This window comes from Pteronotus mesoamericanus, unplaced genomic scaffold (genome assembly GCF_021234165.1).
Source record: "Pteronotus mesoamericanus isolate MK-2021 breed Mesoamerican mustached bat unplaced genomic scaffold, CSHL_Meso_final contig_182, whole genome shotgun sequence".
NCBI lineage: Eukaryota > Metazoa > Chordata > Mammalia > Chiroptera > Mormoopidae > Pteronotus > Pteronotus mesoamericanus.
This window is the reverse complement of record NW_026555078.1, coordinates 27,163,745-27,187,475: the sequence shown is the minus strand read 5'-3', so window position 1 is coordinate 27,187,475 and position 23,731 is coordinate 27,163,745. Positions and strand designations below refer to the sequence as shown.

The 23,731-nt window shown below is 37.3% G+C and overlaps 1 protein-coding gene and 1 non-coding gene across 2 annotated transcripts; both read left to right on the top strand.

Moving 5' to 3' along the window:
• The first annotated feature begins 3,679 nt into the window (after positions 1-3,679).
• On the top strand, positions 3,680-20,585 carry SNAPC1 (small nuclear RNA activating complex polypeptide 1). The gene is made up of 10 exons (XM_054567029.1): positions 3,680-3,856; positions 6,091-6,250; positions 6,409-6,549; positions 7,223-7,327; positions 10,825-10,983; positions 12,640-12,708; positions 13,383-13,445; positions 16,469-16,616; positions 18,209-18,307; positions 20,323-20,585. Exons 1-10 carry the CDS (start codon positions 3,729-3,731, stop codon positions 20,373-20,375), a joined length of 1,125 nt encoding a protein of 374 aa, XP_054423004.1. The 5' UTR covers positions 3,680-3,728; the 3' UTR covers positions 20,376-20,585.
• Positions 7,536-7,664, top strand: LOC129066130 (small nucleolar RNA SNORA24). Its single transcript, XR_008528661.1, has one exon. It is a non-coding gene; the product is annotated as a small nucleolar RNA SNORA24 (small nucleolar RNA).
• Positions 20,586-23,731: the final 3,146 nt, after the last annotated feature.

Genomic DNA, 23,731 nt, shown 5'->3' with positions numbered 1-23,731 from the left:
AAAAGCGAAAGTTGAAGAATAGTTGTTACTCCTGAAGAAAAATAAGATGAGAGAACTTTCTTTTCTAGATATTTTTAAAGCTGTAGTAATTAGAGTATGGTATTAATGTAGCAAAATGTAAATTAGCCTCTGGAAGCAAACAGATCATCTGTAACCCCAGATACAGACTGAAACTGGAGTGGGGTCCTGGAGGCCTTTTCCTGTGCCTTGCTTACATTTTATTTTTGGATTGTGGGGCTGTTTGGGGACCCCAGGGGAGGGCGTGGAGGGCCCAAGTGGTGATGTGGAGGGTAGTAAGGAGGCTCAGGGCAGTAACTATGTACTAACAATAATGGAGATATTTTGGTATTTTAACAACAGGTACAGAGCCATATAGTTGTGTCCTGGCTTCAGTTAGTCCTGCGCACTTGATATGTGACAGATGTGATCGCCAGGGAAAGGATGGACGATGCAATCTCAGATGCTGGGAAATGATACAAAATACATATACATACACATACATGGTTTATATATGCAAAAAAGTGAAATAGAATCCTTATCTCATACCATCCATAGAAATCATTTTTAGATGGATACAGAAGGTTAAAAGTAAAAGGCAGTACTTTAAGATCTTGGAAGAAAATTGTGGCAGTGATGTTGGCAGTTCAACAGAGATTGTGCACCTTTTTCATAGGTTGAAGTTGTTGTTGGGAAGAGATGCCCAGATAGGGACTACATTTTCCAGGTCTCTTTGCCTCTTAATGGTGCCACATTAATGAGTTCTGGATGATGGAATGTGGACTGAAATACAGGTAGTGTACACCAGTGCTTCTCAAACTATCTGTGGTAATGTACAATTTCTTCCCAATTTATCATGGATAAATACTTTTGTAAACAAAAATAAAAATAACCAGAAAAATTGAAATTTAAAAATTTACACCAACACCCTGGCCAGGTAGCTCAGTTGGTTAGAGCATCGTCCTGATATGCCAAGGTTGCAGGTTTGATCCCCAGTCAGGGCACATACACGAAGCAAACCATGAATGCATAAATAAGTGGAGCAACAAGTCAATGTTTCTCTCTCCCACTTCTTTCTTTAAAATCAAGAAATAAAACAATTCAAAAAATAAATTAAAAAAATAACACCAAATACAGGCCCATTTTTTATTATTAGATTCAACAAACATTTACTTTGTCAAATTGCTATTAAAAATTTAGAAACACTTATTTTCACTTTCTGTATTAGTCTGTGATGGAGAGGTAATTGACAGTTTGTAGACCAGCAGAGGTCAGCAGACTGTCCTTTGCGTGTGACCATTTCCAGACATCGCCCATATAATTCTCTCATGCAGTCTTTCGCATTCTCTTTCCTCCCATGTCACAGGTTAGATGTCTATAATCAGGGTGGCCTGGCAAGGCGATAGCTGAAGATTTTAAGTCTTTATTTGTCTGGGTCCCCAGGTGACTTTTTGGAGCAGAACACTTCCCACCCTATCTTGCCCTTAAGTGAACTTAATATGAAAGAAAAATAAAATTAATTTGTGTTAAGCCACTGAGCAGTCAAGGTTTATTAGCTATACTATTGGTATTGCTTAACTAATAATGTAATAGAAAATATTTGTGGCCCTAACATACAAAAGTCCTTATCAGAAAAGATTTAAAAATTGATGACATAAAAAATAAGATTTTCTGTATATCAAAAATCACCATAAACATAGTAAATAAAAACAAGTTACAAATGGGGAAAAGATATTTGTAATGCATAAAAGAAGTATCACTTTAGTTTTTAGGATACATAATGTGATCTTACAATATGAGAAAGGCAAACAACTCAATTGAATAATGAACCAAATATATAAACAAGCATTTCACAGAGGAAATATGAATAAAAATTAGAATTTGAGAAGATGTACAACCATATTAATAATCAGAGAAATGCTTATTAATACCCCAATTAGATACCAAGGTTCTGAAATGATATAGCTGAATTGGAAACGTTCATTCACTGACAATGAAATGTAAATCAATTCAACCATTTCGAAAAACAATTTAACATTATCTTCTTAAGTTTTATATTTGCACCTATTATCCAGCAAGTCCACTCATAGGTATATACACTCTAGACTGCTGTTACGTGTAAGTAGGATTGCCATGTTTAGCAAACAAAAGTAAAGGATGGTCAGTTAAACAGTATTTAAGATAAATAATACATAATTTAAAATTTGATCTGAAATTCAAATTTTATTGGGCCCCACATGCTTCATCTGGTTAGGATCCTACAAATAAGAGGAAGCATGTACCAAAGTTTTAATAGCATTATTTATAATAGCAAAATCTGGAATCCACATTCATTTGCATTGAAAAGATAATGGATAAACTGTATATTCACACAAGGGAATATTAGGCAGGAATGAAAATGAATGAACAACAGCTATGACTAATAACATGAATGAATCTTAGAAACATTACTAAATTTAATGAGCATTTCAAAGAATATGTTTTATACATTGCAATATCATTTTCATAAAACTCAAAACCATCCAAAATGAAACAATGTATTGTTTAGGTAGCCATACAAGTGTAATATAGTATATACAAGATAATGAAGAACAAAATGAGATAGTTGTTATTAAGGTAGTGGTAGAGGCAGGGTGAGAGTTTAAAGGAGGAATTCACACATTAATGTGGCAGTGTTAGTAATGTTCTGGTTTCCACGCAGGTAGAGCGCACACAGATACATTTCTGCTATGCTTTTTATTGCCTACGTTATGTAAATTATTCTGTATATCTAAACGATTACATAAAATTAAAAAAATAGATCAATGATCAGTGAAGTGAGTTGAACCTCCATTTACAGACAAAGTCCCATGCTTTTCTGTTATATCAGGATACCCCTCCTAAATTATAAAACCAGCATGCCCTGCAATCAGAGAAATGGTGAAAAATACAAAGTACTACTCCATATCTAGTTCCAGGGATAGGCTAAGAGGTGGAATGTGTAGAGAAAGCCAATTTAGCCAAATAAAAAGTATACATAAGGTAAATACTTTCTGCTAAGCACTATGCTAGATTGTAGAGTAGGGGCGGGTGGGTGGTGGTGGGTAGATGTTTACAAAACAGCTCTTCAAGAGTGGTAGCGGGAAGCATTTATCTGTTGAGATCTTGCTTCCAGGTGTATCCTGTTCGCCTCAAATACATTTTTATAACAATTCTAAAAAAAAAAAAAAATGATTGCAGGAGACGGCTAGGTCTCTGAGTAAGCTCCCTATTATGTGGGTGTAGATTGAAGAGAATGAATCCAGTTCATGTTCTAGTAAACCCTCTTTAGATCCCCTTTCCACCAGGGGGAGCGTTGAGGGTCTGAACTGTTCTTTCCTAGCTGTAAATGCTGACTTTCTCGCCATTCTTCCTCTTTAAAGAAGAGGATAGTAAGGGCAAAGCCAATTTTCATAAGCTAGTCTAATGCAGACCTAAATTCCTTCTTGGGCTCACGCGACACTTGAAACATAAATCTTTTCAAAGAAATTAAAAGGGCTGATCTCAGTCCTTCAATTAACAGAAGTGAACTGTATGCGCAGAAAGCAAAGCGACTGCTCAGAACGGGTCGGGCTGGAGGTGGAGCTAAAGCTGCCGGAAACACGTCACGGAGCGCGTGTGTGTCACGTCGTCGGAGGTGGGGTGTCCGCGCTACGTTTCCTCGGCGACCGCGGGGGGCGGAACAGTTCGTGGAGCGTACGGGCTTTGCAGGCATGGGGACTCCTCCAGGCCTGCAGGCCGACTGCGAGGCGCTGCTCAGCCGCTTCCAGGAGACGGACAGCGTTCGCTTCGAGGATTTCACGGAGCTCTGGAGAAGCATGAAGTTCGGGACCATCTTCTGGTGGGTGTTTCTCGGCCGCTACCCGCCTCTCTGCCCAAGTCTGCTCGTACGCGGCGTACGTAGTTGCACATCCAGCCCCACGCCCCCTTTTCCCGCCTCCCCGCACCTCTGAAGGGTTAGGGAAATGGCAGTCTCTGAAGGCTACCTCCATCATTCCTGGGCTGCCTTCTTTGCTCAGGCTAGACGCTTTCCCTGGGCGATTTCATTGGTTTCGGTTGCATCCTTTTGTGGCTGAACATGTATTTCTGCCTGGCTGCCCTTCTAAACTCTCCATCTTCACTGCCCAGCCTGACCTAGGACACCATTGTCTGCCCTCCAGTCTTGTTGCTCCTGGAACCCCATATTTCAAGACAAGAGGAATAGCTAAGCAGAGACAAAACGCACGCGAGAATTCGTTTTACCTGTAACAACCAGAGCTCTCTTTCAAAGGTGCAAATTTCATCAGGTCAATCCCTTGTTTACCAACCTTCAGAGCTCAAATTTCCTAACACGTTTGGCTAGACCGACTGTGATTGGCCTCAGCCCTTCTCTGCAGCTTCCTCTACCACTCTCCGTGCATTCGCTTTCTTGCTCTAACCCTCTGCTGCCTTTCGCTTAGCCTGGGGCTTTCCCCCAACTCCCTTTGCTTGGCCCCTTGGTTTTTCACTCAGGTTTAAGGTCAAACGACAGTTCCTCAGGGAAGCCTTCCTTGCCCTTCTAGACGAAGTGAGGAGTACTGCTCTTTCTCTCCCCTATACATTATGCTTATTTTAACTCTCGACTTCCCACATTTTGTTGTAAGTGTGTAGATCAAAAGACAGTGTTAGTATTTAAGAGCACAGATTGTGGAGCCCAGTTGCCTGAATTTGAATCTGAGTCCACTGATTTTGCCTTTTGTTAAGTTACTTACCTGAGTTTCCGAATCTGTAAAAGAGGGACAGTGGTAGTACCTCAGTAGTTCTGATGATTAAATGAGATAATTAATATATGTTAAGTGCACTCTAAGTGCTCAGTAAATGTTCAGTATTGCTATTATTTTTAAATTTTCCCTCCATTAGATGGAACTCTGTGAGGACAGCGACTGGATGAATCCGGTATCCATTTGCATAGTACATGTAATATTGGAAAGGCTAATAATTGATGAATGAATGAGTTCTTGTAGTTAAAACTTTGTTGAATAAAATGTAGAAGTTCTGTTTTTTCTCTCTGTTGATGTAAAATTACCTATGTAGTTTGTACATTGCAGGGGATGGAGGATGGAGAGCTGTTTGTTGTATAATTAATTATAGGAGAGAAACTAATTTTTTAAATGGCTCTTAAATGTAATGTATTTATAGTTTAATGTATTTAATCCATAGAACAACTCTGAAAAGCAAGTATAATAGATGTTGTATAGATGAGGAAATTAAAGCTTAAGGGGGTTAAGTAATTTCTCCCTGACCACATGGCCAGTGGGTAGTAGGGCAGAAATTGAAGCCTATATGTTTTCCTGTTTCCAAAACCCATGATCTTTCACTGCAACCTGTTGGGAAAAGTGGTAGTTCAGAAACATTTTGCTGGGGTTACCTCAATTTTTAGCTAATGAGGAAAAACTAAGAGGGGGAAAAAGGTGGAGCCACTTGAAGAATGGGGAATATTCTTTAGAAGTTGCTTTGGTTGCCTGTATTTACAGTCGGTATTTTGCATTCTTTTACTGTATTAATCATTATTTGGAGAGATCAAGCATTGGGAATATAGAGGAGTCTGCTTTCCTATCCTTCTGTACTTTGGTGAGCTTTGCCCTGAAGAATCGAGAGGAGGGGTGGATTACATTGTATTGTAGTCTCTAACTTTTTTATCTAGCTGTCCCAAAGACAAATGAGGTTTAGTGTGAATCCCTGAGAATATTGAGGAAAATATCCATTATATGTTAAAATGCATGTAGCTTGTATATTTTATTTTGTAACATAACCATGGTTATTTTAATATATTAAATGTTTTAAATTCTTAACTGGGAATAATTTTAACGCCTCCCCTTTTGCCCCCCAGTTCAGCAAGTCAAGTTGATGCTTTATGTAGATGCTTCCTGTTTACCTAGTATATGCCTATGCCTCAGTGGAAGAAACATGACTGAAGATTAGGTCTTTGTGCTTGAATCAGGAAGAAATGAGATGTAGAATGCCCATCCAATTTCTAGCAGTTGCTAGACTATACATCTTCTAATTTTTGTTCATTACTTATTTAATGTAATAAGTAATTTTCTCTTTGTTTTCTAGTGGTAGAATGAGAAATTTAGAAAAGAACTCGTTTACAAAAGAAGCTTTAGCTTTGGCTTGGCGATATTTTTTACCTCCATACACCTTCCAGATCAGAGTTGGTGCTTTGTATCTGCTGTATGGATTATATAACACCCAACTGTGTCAACCAAAACAAAAGGTAATACTGATGAGCTGTTTCCCCCCAGCAGAAACACAAAATGGGTACAATATTTTTACAACAAACTGACTTACATAGAAATGCCCATGTTTCAAAATTATAAAACATTTGTGAAGATTTACATTTAGTTACAACTTTTTTACTTCCCTTGTTTGCAGATAAGAGTTGCCCTCAAGGATTGGGATGAAGTTTTAAAATTTCAGCAAGACTTGATAAATGCACAACATTATGATGCAGCCTATATTTTTAGGAAGCTGCGACTGGACAAAGCATTCCACTTTACAGCAATGCCCAAATTGGTATGTTACCTAAAAAAGATTGTTTCTTCAAAATGAGAAATTATACTTCATTGTCCATAAAGTATCTCAGTCTCCATAATGTGGAAAGACTATTATATAGTATCCAATACTTGTAGAAAGGCTTCTTGAAAGAAGGAGAAAACGCTTTCTGAGTACTTTTTGTTGCAAACAAAATTCAGTCTCTGCTTTTAAATTCTGTCTGTATCCAAGTGGTATCTATTAAGCAGATTGTTAGAAGAGGACTTTACAGTAAGCATCTGCGTTTATTCACTTTTTTATTCAAACAGCAGAGAGGGTGCTCTTGAAAGAGGACCAAGGAATTTTAATGTCAGTAGGTGAAAAGTTGAAACTTGCAGCAATAAAATAAGAAACTTCTTCAATCTATGATAGTTGAGACACTAGATTAGAAGAGCATTAGATTCTAGTTCTGGTTCTGCCATCAGCTGACAAATACGGAACTTCTCTGAATCTCATCTGAATTTGTAAGCATGTGGGTTATCTTAAGTGTTATCTTAAAAGTCTAATAGCTTTTGAAAAACAGAGTATTTAATACATATACAGTTAGTACTACCTTTGTTTCATCCATGTTTACTGATAGACAATTTTTGTTGCTGTCATACTTACTTCCGTACTTAAAAAATATGTACTTTAAAAGACCTTCGTTATCATATAGCTATCGTGTAGAATGAAGAAAAAAATTCAGCGAGTGGAAGTTACAGAAGAATTTAAGGACCCTAATGATCGTGTAATGAAACTTATCACTTCTGATGTGTTAGAGGTAAATTTGCCTTTATTCTTTTGAAATAAAAAAAAGTTGTTAATTATATATTGAGGTTATACCTTACTCTACTGGATACTGCAAATTTTTAAATGATTTTAACCAATCATATCATGCATATTATTTTCTCTATCAGAAATATTACACTCTAAATATATCAAAATTTATCAAATAAATCTTGAAACACAGAAACAAAGATGTAGAGGAGTTCCATGTGTCTGGGACCTGTGAACTGTAGCAGTCTCCCCTCGCATCCATGGAAAAGCGTATTCTTGTTTATTGGCAAAGCTGTCACCATTTAATTGGTATCAGATTCTGACTCGCACAAGTAACATTCTTCACTTTTAAAAGTCTGGAGGGTGCTGAGTTATTGCTCAAAGATCTAACTATTTTTCAAATGTTTCTCTAAAGTTGACCTAATTGTTTCCATGGGTGATAGAAAACATAACAAGGGATTGAGGAATTCCGTGGCATAGGTGGTCTCGTTTAGCTTCTTGCAGTGCACAGGGCAAGCATGATTTCAGATCTCAATAGCTCCAGGACTGAGTGGCAAATAATGTTATGGAACCAAAATAACGTTCTGGAAACTATCTAGGCAGTATTTTTCAGTATAAGCCTGAATGTAATTTGTTTTTAAATTAGATTTTATTTGTTTTTAGAGAGAGGGGAAGGGAGGGAGAAAGAGAGGGAGAGAAACATCGATAGGTTGTCTCTCATACTTGCCCAGACGAGGGACCGAACCTGGAACCCAGGCATGTTCCCTAAGTGGGAATCGAACCAGTGACCTTTCATTTTGTAGGATGATGCCCAACTAATGGAGCCACATCGGCTTGGGCTGACTGTTATTTTTTTAAGTAGAAAATAAACGAGTGCTTCCTTGTAATTAAATAAAATGCTTGATTCATCGGAGGGCGGGAGGTAAAAGATGTGGAAGACTGAACTTGGACTCAGGATATTTAGATTCAGATACTGAAACCACCGTTTTTTTGGGGGTTTTTTGGGGGGGTTTTTGGGGGGTTTGGTAAGATTTATTTATTTTCAGAGACAGGGGAAGGTAGGGAGAGAGAAACATTAATGTGTGGTTGCCTTTCATGCGCCCCCAGCTGGGGTCCCTGCCCGCAACCCAGGCTTGTGCACTGACTGGGAACTGAACCGGCGACACTGTGGCTCACAGGCTAGCACTCAATCCACTGGGTCACACCAGCCAGGGCTGAAACCACCATTTGTATTTGATTTTTTGGCTAGATCATAAAACAGGAATTTAGAGTGACTTTATTTTTTATTTTTTTTAACAATACGTGTTATTAAAGTTCCCTTTTACTTTCCTTATTTTAAAACTCACTGCAAACTAGGAATATCTAAGAGAACAGAGCTGGGGTGATGCACAGAGGCCTCTTCTTTATTATTATTATTTTTTTATGTTTATTGATTTTGAGGGAGAGAGGAAGGGAGGTGGGGAAGAGAGAGACAGACATTGATGTGAGAGAGAAACATTGATTGGCTGCCTCCTGAATATGCCCTGACCGGGGATCAAACCTACAGCATTTTGGTGTTTGGGACTGTGCTCCAGCCAACTGAGCCCCAGCCAGGGCACAAACGCCTATGCTTTTAGGGTGATTGGAGAGAAGGATCCGAAGGGCCAGGCTAGGAAATGCCTATTCTTAGAAACTTCTAGGAATAGAGTGGATTATATGAAGTCGTCCCGACTTTATCTTGACCTTTGGCTTGCCACAGGTCTGCTCTGAGAGCCTTTTCTCTCAGTACCTCTGCCGATTCTATTTGTCCTGTCCTTGTAGAGCCTTTGACCCATACTCGTTGATGATCCTTAAATTTGGTACTTTTCTACTTTGCATCTACTGCTTGCAAATGCTTTTGTCTTCATATCAGCACACCTGAATTCTGGTCATTTTTCTGCTGCTCATTAGTTCTAGTTTTGTGGTTAAGGAGGTATAATAAAATGAAGAGAATAAGGTATTCAATTAAAACATCTGATTTTTAATCCTAACTGCTACTTAAATATGACCTTCAGCTAATTATTTCATTTCTAAGTCATTTTTTTCATTTATACAGTTATAATAATTATGTGGTGAGTTTTCAACATGTGCCAGGAACTATGTTATATGTTTTATGTATGTCACCTCACTAATCACCATAGTAATCTTGCAGAGGAGGTGGTATTTTCCTAATTTTAAAAACAAGGAAACTGAGGCTAGTTTCCTTTTTTTAAAAAAAAAGAACCTGAGGTTTGGAAATCTGCAGAAACTAAGGTGCAGACACTGGATTTAAATGTCCAACTCTGTAAGATCACAAAGTCTAGGCACTTCCTATTATTTCTTAATGCTTAATTTTGTATAATGCTTTACATTAGGCAGAACACTCACTTGTAGAAGCTCACTTAATATTTTTACAGTGTGTTAGGTGGCATTACTTCATTTCATACACATGAGGAACATGATTCTCACATTGAGGGATTTGCTCAAGATCACAGTCTGGCAAGTGACAGAACTCGGGCCAAAACCAGGTCCAACGAGTGGTCTTCCCCTGTATTGTATCGCATGTAGTAAAATAGTGGGAGCACAGCACATTGTAAACTGTAAAAAGTCAGGGGCTCCGCATGTCTGGACACTCTTTCCCTTTGACGATCCTCCATTTGTGAGCACTATCACTACTGAGCATCTTCTGATTCCTTGAACAAATTCTGTTAATTCCACCAAAATCTGCCAGAAGTGAGTTCAGGAGCCTAACTTAGGGATGGCCCAGATGTTGCAGTGGCCGTCTGTGAAAGAAGAGCTGGTAGTTCCCCGCTGACCTTTGGGCCAAGTCCCGATGCTAGTTCTGTGTCATTTCTGTGTCTGCCTGCAATGTGCTGTTTCTTTCCTTACCTCATAGATCTCATTTGGTTGGAAGTTTCTGGGGGAGGACGGTCTAATTAATAAGTAATGCCGCAGATGGTGTCATAAATCCCCTCTATTTTAATCCTGCATTTTAACACTGAAGTAGTGATGAAGCTTATGGGTACAGGCACACAGGCTTTGAAACTTGTGAAAGTCGTCAGCACATCTCTGGAGGATTAAGTGGAGACACTATACAGGAACTTCCAGCTGAGCACAAAGAACTATGTAAATATACTCGAAATGATATAAAATAAAAATGTGATCTTAGTTATCAGTAGTGATATTTAATGATATTTTATATTATAAATCATTTTTGTTATACCCAGGAATGTAATCCTTCGTTAAGTAATTAGTCTTTTTCCAAACTGTAAATTATTTAATGTTTGTTAAATTGAATTGAATGAATGAATACCTCTGGAAGCAGCTTATGCTTTTTTAATAAAGCTGTACTATTTTGTTTACATAGTTATATCCTTTTCAATATACTGTAGCATGTTATTCCTTATCAGCAGTCACTTGGGAATGTCATTTTATTTTGTGTTGGTTGTGCCTATAAGTTTCTTCTATAAAACTGAGGTAAAAGACTCATCTTTTCGCCTTTAGGAAATGCTGAATGTTCATGACCATTATCAGAACATGAAACATGTAATTTCAGCTGATAAATCCAATCCAGACAAAGCCCTCAGCTTGATAAAGGATGATTTTTTTGATAATATTAAGAACATAGTTTTGGAGCATCAGCAGTGGCTCAAAGACAGGAAGGTATGTGACTGCTTGTTTGATACCTGACCTCGGCATTTGCACTATGCATGTGGCCAGATATGGGTGACAGTGTTGCGAGGCAGCCGAGCCGAGTGGCAACGTTCCTCTGGAGCCAGGATTTAGGGGGCTTTACTTTTCTTTACACTTGTTAGCTATGTGATGTTATTTAACCGTATAATCGATTTTATATATATTGTATATATACTCAAATAATGATAATTACTGACAGTTTTACCATGTATAATCAAATACAGTTATAGAGGAATGAGTCATCTTGGTACACCACAGATTTATTGCAATCTTTATAATTTGGCATTTCTCCAGAGGATACACGGCAGTCTTTGGGCCAAATCCTGCACATAGATATGTTTTGTTTGGCACAACATTGACTGTAATATTGTTTTAAAATTTTGAATTAATTACTAACATTTAAATATTTGTAGACTTCATGTAAAATTCCAGACAGTGAGCTTCTCTGAAAAGTCAGAGGTTTGGCAGCACTGGTCCCACTTTGCTGCGTGGCTGCAGATAACTAGCTGGACTGTGGCTTCTCCCATTGGGGTTCTCCCAGCCGAGGCTTATTACCCATTTACAGGTCTCATAAGCACAAGGCTGCAATTCAGTTTTCTCATGTAAATACTGAGGCTAGAGCTACCTATATTCCACATTAACCTTTTCTGCTGGAGAAACTGTTTTACTCTGGAAACCTAAAGGCCAGCCTTGCTAAATTTACCCTTGAAACCACTACTCCATCTCATTTTAGTAGATACCTCTAAAAAACAAAGTAAAAATAAGCAACTTCTAATTACTGTGTGAGTGATACTGTTTTAGTGTTTTCTCCAATGCTAGATAGATACTATCTTACATATTGTTTTTCAGAAAGATTGGTTGCCTTGCCACTTTTTGGCTTTCCATTATATAAAGAGAGCTGGCTCAGATTAATTTTAGGAAAACATACACAGGGAAAGTAATGAGGAGATGGCAGTCTTGAGGAGAAGGAAATACTTTGCTTCCTGTACCCACATTCACTTTAATGAGGTAGCACATTTTAGAATGTTTGAATATGTACTCTCTTTTATTTTATGTTTTATTATTAAATATTATTTTAAATCCTCACTTAAGGATATATTGACTGCTTCTAGAGAGAGAAAGGAAGAGAGAGAGAGAGGGAGAAATACCAATGTGAGAGAGAAACATAGATTGGTTGCCTCCCGTATATGTCCCGGCCAGGGCGCAACCTAGGTACATGCCCTGACTTAGGACCAAATCTGCAACGCTTTGGCACACGGGACAGCGCTCCAACCAGGCTGAGCACTTGGCCAGGGCAGTACTCTCTTTTAATAAACTATCTTTAATGAGCATTACTAAGACTTCTGAAAAGCTGAAGGAAAGGAGAATAAACCAATTTTCTTTACCACTTAAAGTGTATATTATCCTTCAGTAGGGGGATTTAGGCATTTTGTTGATGAATTTTAGAAATGTTTTGACACCTAACCATGATCTTAATGTCAGGTGGTGAACCATACTGCAAAAACATGGAATGATCTTTAGTTTCTCAGTAATTAAGTAAATGATTTTCATTATTATGAAATTGATTTGCAATTAATTTTTAATCTGAATTGTTAATCTGTATATATAAAATTTTTTCTCTTTCAGAATTCATCCTTAAAATCAAAAGCTAAAGATGGAGAAGAAAAGGGGGAAGGAAATTCACAAGAATCAGAGGTCAGAAAAATTCACTGATTGCTTACAGGGTAGTAGTTTGATTAGCTTCTTTTTATTTTATGTGTGGCTTGATTCTGTATACTAAGCATTGTGATCCTTGGCCAGTATCTTAGAAAACGGAAACATGGGGTTCTGTGAGGAGCTAGTCTGTTTTTACAGGAAACCTAGTGTGAGACTACGGCCGGTGTAGACTGGGAGTAGGGCATCAACAGTTTTCAGTAGCGGGAGGGCGGGATGGTGCGGGAGGTGCCTTGAGTGCCTGCAGGGGCGGAGGAAGGGTTCCGTAGTGTGTCTTTCCTCACTTCCTGTCAGCCTTCCAACTGGTACGGAGCTTCTTGCCTCAGGGGTTTCAGTTAACTTAGTGGATGAGATAAGGGGCTGGCAGTCTTTGGCCATAGACTGGTGAGGAGGGAATGGTTTCATCCCCAGGGATTTTTTCATGTGATCCTCCTTAAAACCTGAATGAAAAGAATCCGTAGCTATGGGGATGGAATCAGGGCACCTGCTATGAGAATGTGGTACGTGTTTATGTGTCTTTACTCACCATGTGTCCAGTAGATGTTACTTTCTTGCCCCCACCTCTGTCTAAAATCTTATCTCTGTGGGCAATCATAATTTCACTTAATGTTTATGTATTCTAACTTTTTTTCCTTCCTGTATATTTTTACTTTTAGAGATGTGACAGGGCAGAAACACTAGCAAAAATAAAATCAAAGGCCTTTTCAGTTGTTGTTCAGGTAAGTTATTTCTTTAGTAAGGTAATTTAGAAATAGATTTGGTGTTTTTTTAAATTACTTTTTTATTTTTCATCAAAATGATACATGTACCTAGTTTATAGAAAGTCTAGTAATACTATATAGCTGGTATAACCCAATAATTTCCTGCTACATCACTTCCTATCTCTGTATTCCTAACCTCAAGAGGCAACTGTCTTTAACTTTCTCTCTTTTAACTACTTCTGGCATTTACCTGGAATTTTGATGCCAGTTGTTCTTTATTGTCTTCCACCTTTTGTTTTCCTATTCATGGAAGGTTTTAGGATTTTCTGTTTATCCTTGAAGTTCTGAAAATTCATGATAATATAACTTGATATAGGTCTTTTTTCATCATTGTGGGCGTCCTTTGATTTGATAGTCTTCAGTTTGGAGGAATTTTTTGTATTGTTTCTTTGATAGAGTTCTTTGCTGCATTTTTGCTCTTTTTCTGTTCTCGAACTTTTATTATTTTTTCTGTTTTTAATCTCTTTACTTTCAGGGAGATTAAACTTTATCTTCTGAACATTATATTGAATTTTTTAATTTCTCCTGACATTTTTTTTGTTACTAATATTATTTTCTTGTTCTCTGAATCTTTTTCTCCTTAAAAACATTTTTTTCCTTTTTAAAAATATTTTATTTATTTATTTTTAGAGGGAGGAAGGGAGGACGAAAGAGAGGGAGAGAAACATCAATGTGCGATAGACACATCGCTAGGTTGCCCTTTGCATGCCCCCTACTGGGGACCTGGCCTGCAACCCAGGCATGTGCCCTGACTGGGAACTGAACCAATGACCTTTTGGTTCTCGGGCCAGCACTCAGTCCACTGAGCCACAACAGCCAGGGCTTAAAAATACTCTTTATATGTTTTCTTCTCTGGACGCACTACCTTATCTCTTTGTGGATGTTAGTTTGTTTGTTTCCTCCTTTTCCCCTGGAATTCCTGTTTTGGTGGCCTTTTCAAATGTTTGAAGATCCTCGGATCATATTTAAGAGTGGTCATGTGAAGATACAGCTTTTTAATTTTAAATAGTTCTTCTTTTTGGATCTCTTCATTCCCTCTCTGGGGGAGGAAAGTGCTAAAGCGGCCCAGCTGCCAGTGCTTGGGAAGCCTACCGCGAGAATCAGCCAAGAGGCTTAACGTTCCCAGCGCATGTTTCACTTAACCTCCCTTTTCTCAGTAGGAGGCTCCGTTCTCCTCCTCAGCTGGGCCAGCTTCCTCAGGCCGCCAGCTTTCTCAGGCTGCCAGCTTCCTTGGTTTAGGCTCTCCAGAGCAAACCTCCTATTTTCTGCAGGAGGAAGTCAGTTGTTGAGTTTTGAGGCTGAGAAATGGGACTGTAATTTGTAAGTGGATTTTCAACATATCTACCCATTTTTTTAGTCCCATTTCTGATGACTTCAGTTTCCTGATCCACTTGGATCAGCTTGCTTTTAGTAACTTCCTCCACATGGGCAATTACGTTTCAGCTTTCTTCATTCCGTTGTCAGCTATCATTCACTTCCCCACTTCCAAAATTGTTTTTAACAGATGCTTTGTTTCTTATTATCTTTGTTTTGTGAGTTTGTTCCTTTACTCTGATTTTAATGGCATTTCAAGAGGGGGCATTGATAAGTTTATGTGATTAATCTCATTTTTTTCCCTGGATTTTTCCATGAATGTCAGAATGTACATTCTGGAAAATTACAGTGTTTCTTTGGAAAATTACTATTATTTTCTGGTTGTATAAATAAAAATAAAAAAAAAAAGAAAAGTGATTGTAGATTAGTTAAGTGTTATATATTTGTATACCACAATAAATTGAGTACAAAACATTGTTGAATAAAAGCCCTAAGAGCAATGAATTAATTCCACATTCTTTGAAACCAGAACTCTTTCCATGTTATATAGTGGTCACTGATGCCTTAAGACATTATGAAATAATTTTTAAAAATCATTTACTTAAATTGTAACCCCCATAAGTTGTTATAAGTGTGTATTATTGCATAGCTGTGGGGGTTTTTTTCCTATATTGAGGTACAATTAACATGCAAAGCATGGTAGCTCTTAAACAATTATTAATACCTACTTGCATTGTATACGTGACATTAACTGAAAACTGTTGTGTTAACCAGGACTCTGCTTAAGCATTGAGTGCGGTCACTGAAAAGTCCTTGGACTGTCCCGCCGCATCTCGCCTTTCATGTTGCCTTCACTGTCTTCAGGTGCTGTTCACGGCACCTTGCCTTGGCAACCAGCCTTGCATGTTGCCAGCTGCAGGTTCGATGGAAAGGGAGAACTTTATTTCCTGATAGTTTAACAGAATTCTACAATTGAGTTTTATCAGTTACGATGCAGATCATTTGCCTACCCCTGCAACTATGCACTATAGGTCGTGAAACTCATTTTGACTAGATCAGGGCCATATGGCCATTGCTGGAGCCAGGCTTAACGTAATTCCCCTCGGGACACATGGTGGTAACTAAGGAAAATAAAATACTAGAAGAAAGGGGGAATAGGTTATTAGGCAGTAAAACACAGTACTTGTCCTTTATGCCTCCATTTCTCGGCTGTGCAGCTGCAACGACGTGTTGACCCAGTTTGAGTAGGTGGTGACGATAGCTGCAGGAACGTCCTCCGTTGTAAAGCTAAAGGAGTATACACATGTGACAGGTATTAAGCAAGCCAGAGTAATGGTAAAGTACTTACGACAAACGCAGGGTCGGGCACAAATAACGCTTCTTTTTTATTACATAAAAATCTTTTATTACAAAATCATAAGCATGTAATTCTGTAACACAGCAATATACACTCAAGCACACCATGTGACGTTTTAGGGGAAATGTTCTAATTGTTGTCCATCTCGTGTGAGACATTCACATACCCTATCAGCCACACTCAGTGGCATTCTTTCTGCTGGACCCTGAGTTTTTGTAACTCTTTTCTTATCTTTGGTTTTGTATTTTGTCTTTATCAGTTGGATTCATTTGGTAATTCACTGTGGTTAATTGAATTTCTACCTCTTAAGGCTTCCAAGTCAAGAAGGCATCGTCAGGTCAAACTTGACTCCTCTGACTCTGATTCTGCATCTGGTCGAGGGCGGGCCAAAGCGACAAGGAAGAAAAACAAAGAAACACTGCAATCAGTAGGAAGAAAGATGTCTTCCAGAAAAAGAGGTAACCTTTAAAGTCTTTTTGAGACTCAGTGAGGGAGAACGGGTCTTATTTACATCTTCCCTCACTGATTTTTTGTTATTAAAAAGGATTAGATAGTATTTGAGAATCTTGTGAGATTTAGTATTAAAAATAAATTAATGATCTTAGATTCATAGAATTTTACTGCAGAAAGGGATCTTAGAAGTCATCAAAATCATCATTTCATAGATTATGAAATTTATGCCCAGACAGATTAATTAGTATAATCTGTTCAAAGTGATATGGCTAGTTAGTAATAGAATCAGCCGAGAATTTTCCAGATCATACTTTATTAGTAATTTTTGTGTTTGAAACAAACGTGTAGAATGAGGTATGGTAAGTGGTAACATTCTATAAACCATATTGCCATCTAGCTATACTAATTAAGCTATTCCTGCTTTTCTTTTGAAATAGTGTATCTATAAAATTGCCTTTGGTATTTGATTCTTAAAGAAATGATTGATATTTTAAAAGTTAAAGTTTAAAAGTTATATATACAAAAAAGGAACAGTAGAAACATTAGTAAATATTTAATGCCCAATATAAAACATACTCCTAGCTACTACCAGGAATAGCATGGTAGGTAGGTAGGAACAAACTGAAAATACTGGGTTGGCCAAAAAGTTCATAGGGATTTTTCTGTAAGATAAAAGATGTCTTGTTCATTTTCACCAATACCTTTATTGATTTGGGTATTTTGAGTATGTCAGCTATCTCCCACATGGTGTAACATTGATTGCTTTCAGTTACTGTCTTGATTTGATCACCATCAACTTCAACTGCTGTACCCAACCTTGGAGCCTCGTCCAGCGAGAAATCTCCAGCACAAAGCTTCGCAAACCACTTTTGATACATTCAGTTAGTCACAGCACCTTCTCCATACACTGCACAAATCTTTTGCGTTTAACTTACATTTTTACGTTTCTTCAAATAGTAAAGCATATCTTTTTTATTAATTTTTTATTTTTTAAAAGGTTTTTATTTTATTTTGTTTTTTATTTCTAGATAGAGGGGAAGGGAGGGAGTAAGAGAGGGAGAAAAACATCAAGTGTGGTTGCCTCTCACGAACCCCCAAATGGGGACCTGGCCTGCAACCTAGACATGTGCCCTGACTGGGAATTGAACCTGCGACTATTTGGTCCACAGGCCAGCGCTCAGTCCACTGAGTCACACCAGCCAAAGCGAAATAGTAAAGCATAATATGCCAAAAATGTTGCGTGTTTTCTTCCATCTTCAGTATTAAAATGGCTATACAAAAATTCACCTATTTTGATGATTTTTTTTTAAATGCACACTGATATGACAACTGTCACAATAGACTTTAACAAAATTGTTTCAAATATAGTTAAAGACAACTAAATGCTACTAGAGCCATCTTATCGGAAGAAAACCAAATTTTCTGGCCAACCTAATACTTAAAAACAGACATTTTCAAATGTGTATTTCTGTTTTAGATTTTAGTTTAAACATCTAATTTTTATATTGTTGTAACAATGACTTTATTTGTATATTGTTTTTCTCAAGGGTTAACATTATTTGTTTTCATATGAAATCATTTTTCCATCTGTTTTCAGAAGACATACAGAATACACATAAGGAAGGTAAATGCTTGAGTCTGAGCATGCCTGTAATCACAGAAGAGGATGAGGAGAACGGAAGTCATAGTGAAACAGGTAGGGATGAAATTTTGTCAGAGAACTGAGGGAAAGCTGGAAAAGCATGGTGGCTGGCTGTGTGTTCTTGTCAGGTTTTTATCTTAGACACATTGGAGAATTTTCACATTAATCGCACTGTTAATGAAGACACCTAAGGGTAGTGATTGGTAACCCATCAATGATAGTGAATATAATATGTATTAAGAATGATGCCTGTTGACTTTTTTCCCCCCATTTGGGCTCTATATTCATTCAGCAAGCATTTATTTGGTGCCTCTTAGTTTCAAGCACCTAGCTAGGCAAAGGGATATAAAGATATATACTACAAGAATTTAAGAACCATTTTATTTTAATCACAGTAATTGTAGATCTGAGCACAGTGACTCGCCCAGAGTGGACCTAAGTAAATATTTGTTGAATGAATCTTATCAGTCTGTGCTCCCAATGACCTTACAGTTTAGTGTGGGAGGAAAATAAGCCAATACATTATGGTAAAGAGAATCCGGGTGCTATAAAAGCATATGGAAAACAAAGAATAGACGACTAAAAGGGAGTATTTGTTCCTTCAGAAACCTGAGTGCTTCTGTGTTTGCTTATGTCAACATAAAATAGTCCTTTACAATCTTGTGGTGAGTTTCAGACTAGCGTCTCTCCTGTCTCCCTTGCTGGCTTTTACTGTGTGTAAACTAGTAACCGCACACACCTCTATGAGTAGCTGGCAAGTCCTATTCCAAAATCATCATATTGTTACTTTAAAAAATTTGGTTTTCATTAATCATAATTACATAGGCACATAATTTAACAGTTCAAATAAATACTCATTATAAGAAGCCAGTCTTCCGACTCCCATTTATTACTCCCCAGAGGGAACCACTTTTAACCCTTTACTAATTGTTGTGGTATTTACCTCTGTGTCTCTAAACAACATGTTTATATTGCCATTTCTTCATATTTCAATTCTTTGGATTATCAATTGACTCCCCATGGAGGAAGGTGAGGATTTAATTCTTTTACATTCTTCGCTTCCCACCCAAACACCTAAATGTTTTCCAGCCCCACCCTCCCAATATAATTATTATTTTTGTTGTATTGGTATTCAGCATTTACAAAACATTATTGGCAGTAGGACCATGTAATATGCTATGATTCTTCCTTAATCACTCTGATTTTATTATTTTCCCTACAGAGTTCATAATTTCTTTTTGCCTTATTAATTTATTTTTTTATATATATGTATCACTGATTTACCCCCAGACTCTTCCTCAACTGTAAATCTCCTCTGGGTGTATTCAGACACATGAGGCATTTTATCAGGTTCATCGTTGCAAAGCCTCTTCCAGGCCCGAGCCCTGCTGTCCGCTGCCGTTCGCCCCTGGGGCTGCTGCGCTCTTCCAGGAGTCTGGTTCCTGTTTCTTAATTTTTAGTTTGTCTTTACTTACTCCTTTTCCTGTTGCTCCCTTTTTGTTTTCCATTAGTGGGGAATATTTCTTTTCTTTACATTTTCCATAATTTTCATGTTTTTGCATCTTCTCTTCTTTGTTTTTAATAACCAGTAACTACTAGGTATACAGCTGTTTCTATGTGGACACCTGTGTGTGTGTCGGTTCTGGCGTCTGCTGTGGTAGCCAAAAAGATGCATGGTATAGGTGTTTTGGGTTACATTTTCAGGTTTAATTGAAATGAAATTGAAATAGTAGGCACTTTATCTCTCTTTCCACTGGCCCAGATACCGTTCAGGTCTTGTGCACTTGGTCTACGCTCAATATAGGGAGGGCATACCCATATGAAACAACTTCAAAGTAGCTTATTATTAAGTAGGATTTAGGATAACTAGAGTCTCTGTTAGTAAGTTTTCAACTGTAATACCATTTTGAGAAAAAAATCATGTATATGTTGGGTTGAAGATTTCTTGTTGGAGCATTGCTGTGGCGGCATTCTTACTTAATATCAAACATCTATATAGTGTAAATGTCTGTTATCAATTAAGTATTATTTTTATAGACCTGACGGACTTCTTAATTTTATGTCTTCAGAGGTCACTGCACCCAAGAGGAAAAGAAAACTCAGAAAAAAGAGCCTGGTATAGAGTTTGTAATTTTGAACTTCCTGACAGAAGAAAAGATTTATATTTTTTGTATTGAACAGAAGACTGCCATTATTAAAAATACTTCTGGGAAACTGTAGGTTATTTCTTTGCAATGGCAATACTTTAACATAGTTCTAGAATAAAGGTACAAAAACTTAAGAATTTACTCAAATTTATTTTTAACACTTTCTTTTATAAAATTTGCATAAATGGAGAGAAAATTTTGATTTAGAATGTAATAGAATATTGTTATTTGAAAATTTTTAATATTTCCTACTTGTGTGATATACTGTGCTAGTGCAGTTTTGAAATATTTAAAAACTTTTTTCTTGAAATATTAATGTTTATTACATGTAAATGGCTAATTATTTTGTATCTACAGTCTGTTAATGGATTTATGATGTATATTAACTATTTTATATATTGTATGGTTAAGTGCACTAAAATTTTTTCCTTATTTGCTTTATTTTTAATATATGAAACTCCCATGGTCAGTAACTTATGTGATTGATAGCTTAGGAAGCTCAGTTTCCACTTTTGTAATCAATTATATATTTTTTGGTGCTTGCTTTAAAGCTCCTTTGGCCTAATATTTATGTATGTATATAGATATATGTAAGCATCTGTCAAATATAAACATATAACATGATTAGTAAATATATTAAGTAGAACATTTAAATACTGGTTATTTCTGCTAAAATCTTTAAGAGTGGTAATGTAAATTCCAGAATGTGTCTGTGGTTACAGAATAGTTGGTGCTCAGAAGAAAATTCTGTAGCTTCCTGAATGTGCCACTGTTAATTTCTCATTTTCGACATTTAAGTGGAGATTGCTTGAGCCATGCCGTTTAAATTGCTGCCAGTAACACACCGTCTCCATATCACGTGGGCTCAGCGCGTCTTACAGTTGATTGGACTCCATGCTGTTTCCAGCATTGTGTATTCAGGAATTCTGCACATGTCCCTTGAGTGACAATGTGTGATACCTACAACCTTTTAAAATCAAACTATTAACACTAGCCCAAATAAAACTTTTAATTCATTAGGATCTTTGTCATCACACTAGCTACTAAACAAAATTGTTTTCCATGAATGACATGTGGACATTGGGCAGAGCTTCTGGGATTTAAATATTCTAGGGCTGGGGTGCTTGGAGGTATGGATCCTTTATTGGTCAAATAACTTACATACCAGGTTATTTGCTAGAACTTGTCTGATCATTAAAGTTCACAAATATTGTACAGCTAACACAGTGAGAAGCTCTCTTATTTTTTCATAACAGTACTTATAAAATACATGTTATCATTTCACATGTACAATGAAGAACCTGTACCGCAGGATGCCTCTCCACATTTCACTAAGTTAGTAATGGTGCCTCTGTGGGTACAACAACAGACTCTGGCCTATAATTTCATTGCCATTTTATATAAACCAACAGAAACAAATCCAGAGGAATAATTTTGACCGTAAGCATTAAGCCATTTCCAAATGGCTTAGACAATAAAGCACGTTTATTTTAAAACCGGATGAGTCTCAGTTATGTACTGTAGTACGTCAGTTCCATGATGCCTTCGTATACCCAGCTTTGGGACCTTGGGGAAAGCTTTGGATCGGTGTAGGGAACTGTTTGCCAGCCAAGCTCCGAGACACCAGCCAAGAGGCAACCTCACAGGCAGGCCTTTCTAAGGATCGCAGTGTCAAGCCCTGCTTGTTACCTCTTCTGCACCAATGGGTTCATTTCATTTTTTCACTATTTCCAACAGTGTTGGGTTGACTTTTTGTGTACATCTTGGCTCACTTAGGTTGGTGTTTCTGTTGGATAAATGTGCACATGAATTTGCTCATCAAGTAGTGTGTGTGTGTATGTACGCACACATACAATTTTGATAATTATTGCCAAATTGAACTCCAAAAACTGCCAATTTACATTCCCACTAACAGTATTTGCAAGGGACTGTACACTGGTTAGCTTCGTAATTGTCAGTTGAATATAGCCTGAATCGTAACAGAAAATGTAGAAAGATAAAAGTAACAAAATTATACTAAGTAGATGTGAGTTGTTACATGGTTACATCTGTAGTGCTTTAGCTGAGAGCAACATTTCCATGAATGTACTATAAAAATACAGTGTGGATCACCTGATAGCTTTGCTTTAAATGTGAAATCTAATCTTACTGAACGGAGTTAATAATTTTTTCTAATTTAACTCTTCAACAGTTTTCAGAATTAAAATTTTAACAGGTTTTCAGAATTAAACTGTGTTCAAATACATACCGGTTAAATAAAGCTATTTGCATTTTCAGGTTAATTGTAATAACATCGCTGCACCAAGTCATAAATACATGACTTTAATATTAAATAATTACTAAATTAATGTTTTGTAAGGGAAGAGGCATTGTGACAATGTTTACAAACTTCATTTTAAAATCATACCACTTTTGGAAATTTTAATATATGAAAGTACTGTTCAAAGTAGAGAATTGGAATTATAGTAGTTTATAATGTTACATGCCAGTTTTACTTGGAGCATCTAAAAAGCAAGCCATGAATAAAAGAAGTGGGACCATTACGAAAATGGAGCTTGTATGGATGCTTATAGGGGGAATATTTTTCACTTTGAAAATAAAGTATTGTAATTGATTTTTTCAGAAGAAAACTACCCTGAAAATGTGCAGTTCTGTTGAGAAATCCTTGTGTGTTGTCTTTGTTTTCTTTTCTGGTACTGCTATGGGTTTATGTTGTGTAAACACACCTAAGCTCCCATCTGGGTTTATAACCTCTCGTTGCTTCAGGGGTTCCTAACTATGGATACATTCAATGTGGGGAAACACTGCCAATCTCTTTAACACCCCATTAAAGTGCCCCTTCCCTGAAACAAACACAGTTGTACACCTGCAAGGTATTTTCTACTGCCAAAGGAGGGATAATGAACCAACTTTTAGGCAAAGACTGTCTTACGCAGCAGGGATCCCCAGCCTCTGGGCTGTGGGCTGGTAGCGGTCCGGCCCGTTAGGAACCGGCTACACAGCAGGAGGTGAGCTTAAATGTAATGTGCTTGAATCATCCCAAAACCATTCCCACACTCCCCATCTGTCTTCCACGAAAACTGGTCCCTTGTGCCAAAAAAGTTGGGGACTGCTTGTTATACAGGGATTTCTAGAACAGTGATATAATAGGGAAATGCATTGAAAATTCATTTATCTAAATGATTTGAATACTTGTAATTTTCTTACCTAGATACTAGAAAGTTAAAAATCTGTATCCTAGTTTGGCCACGGATTCACTGTGTATCCTTAAAACAATTTTTTAAATCCTTTTCTCAGCTGTAAATTCAAGATGATACAAAATTATATTACT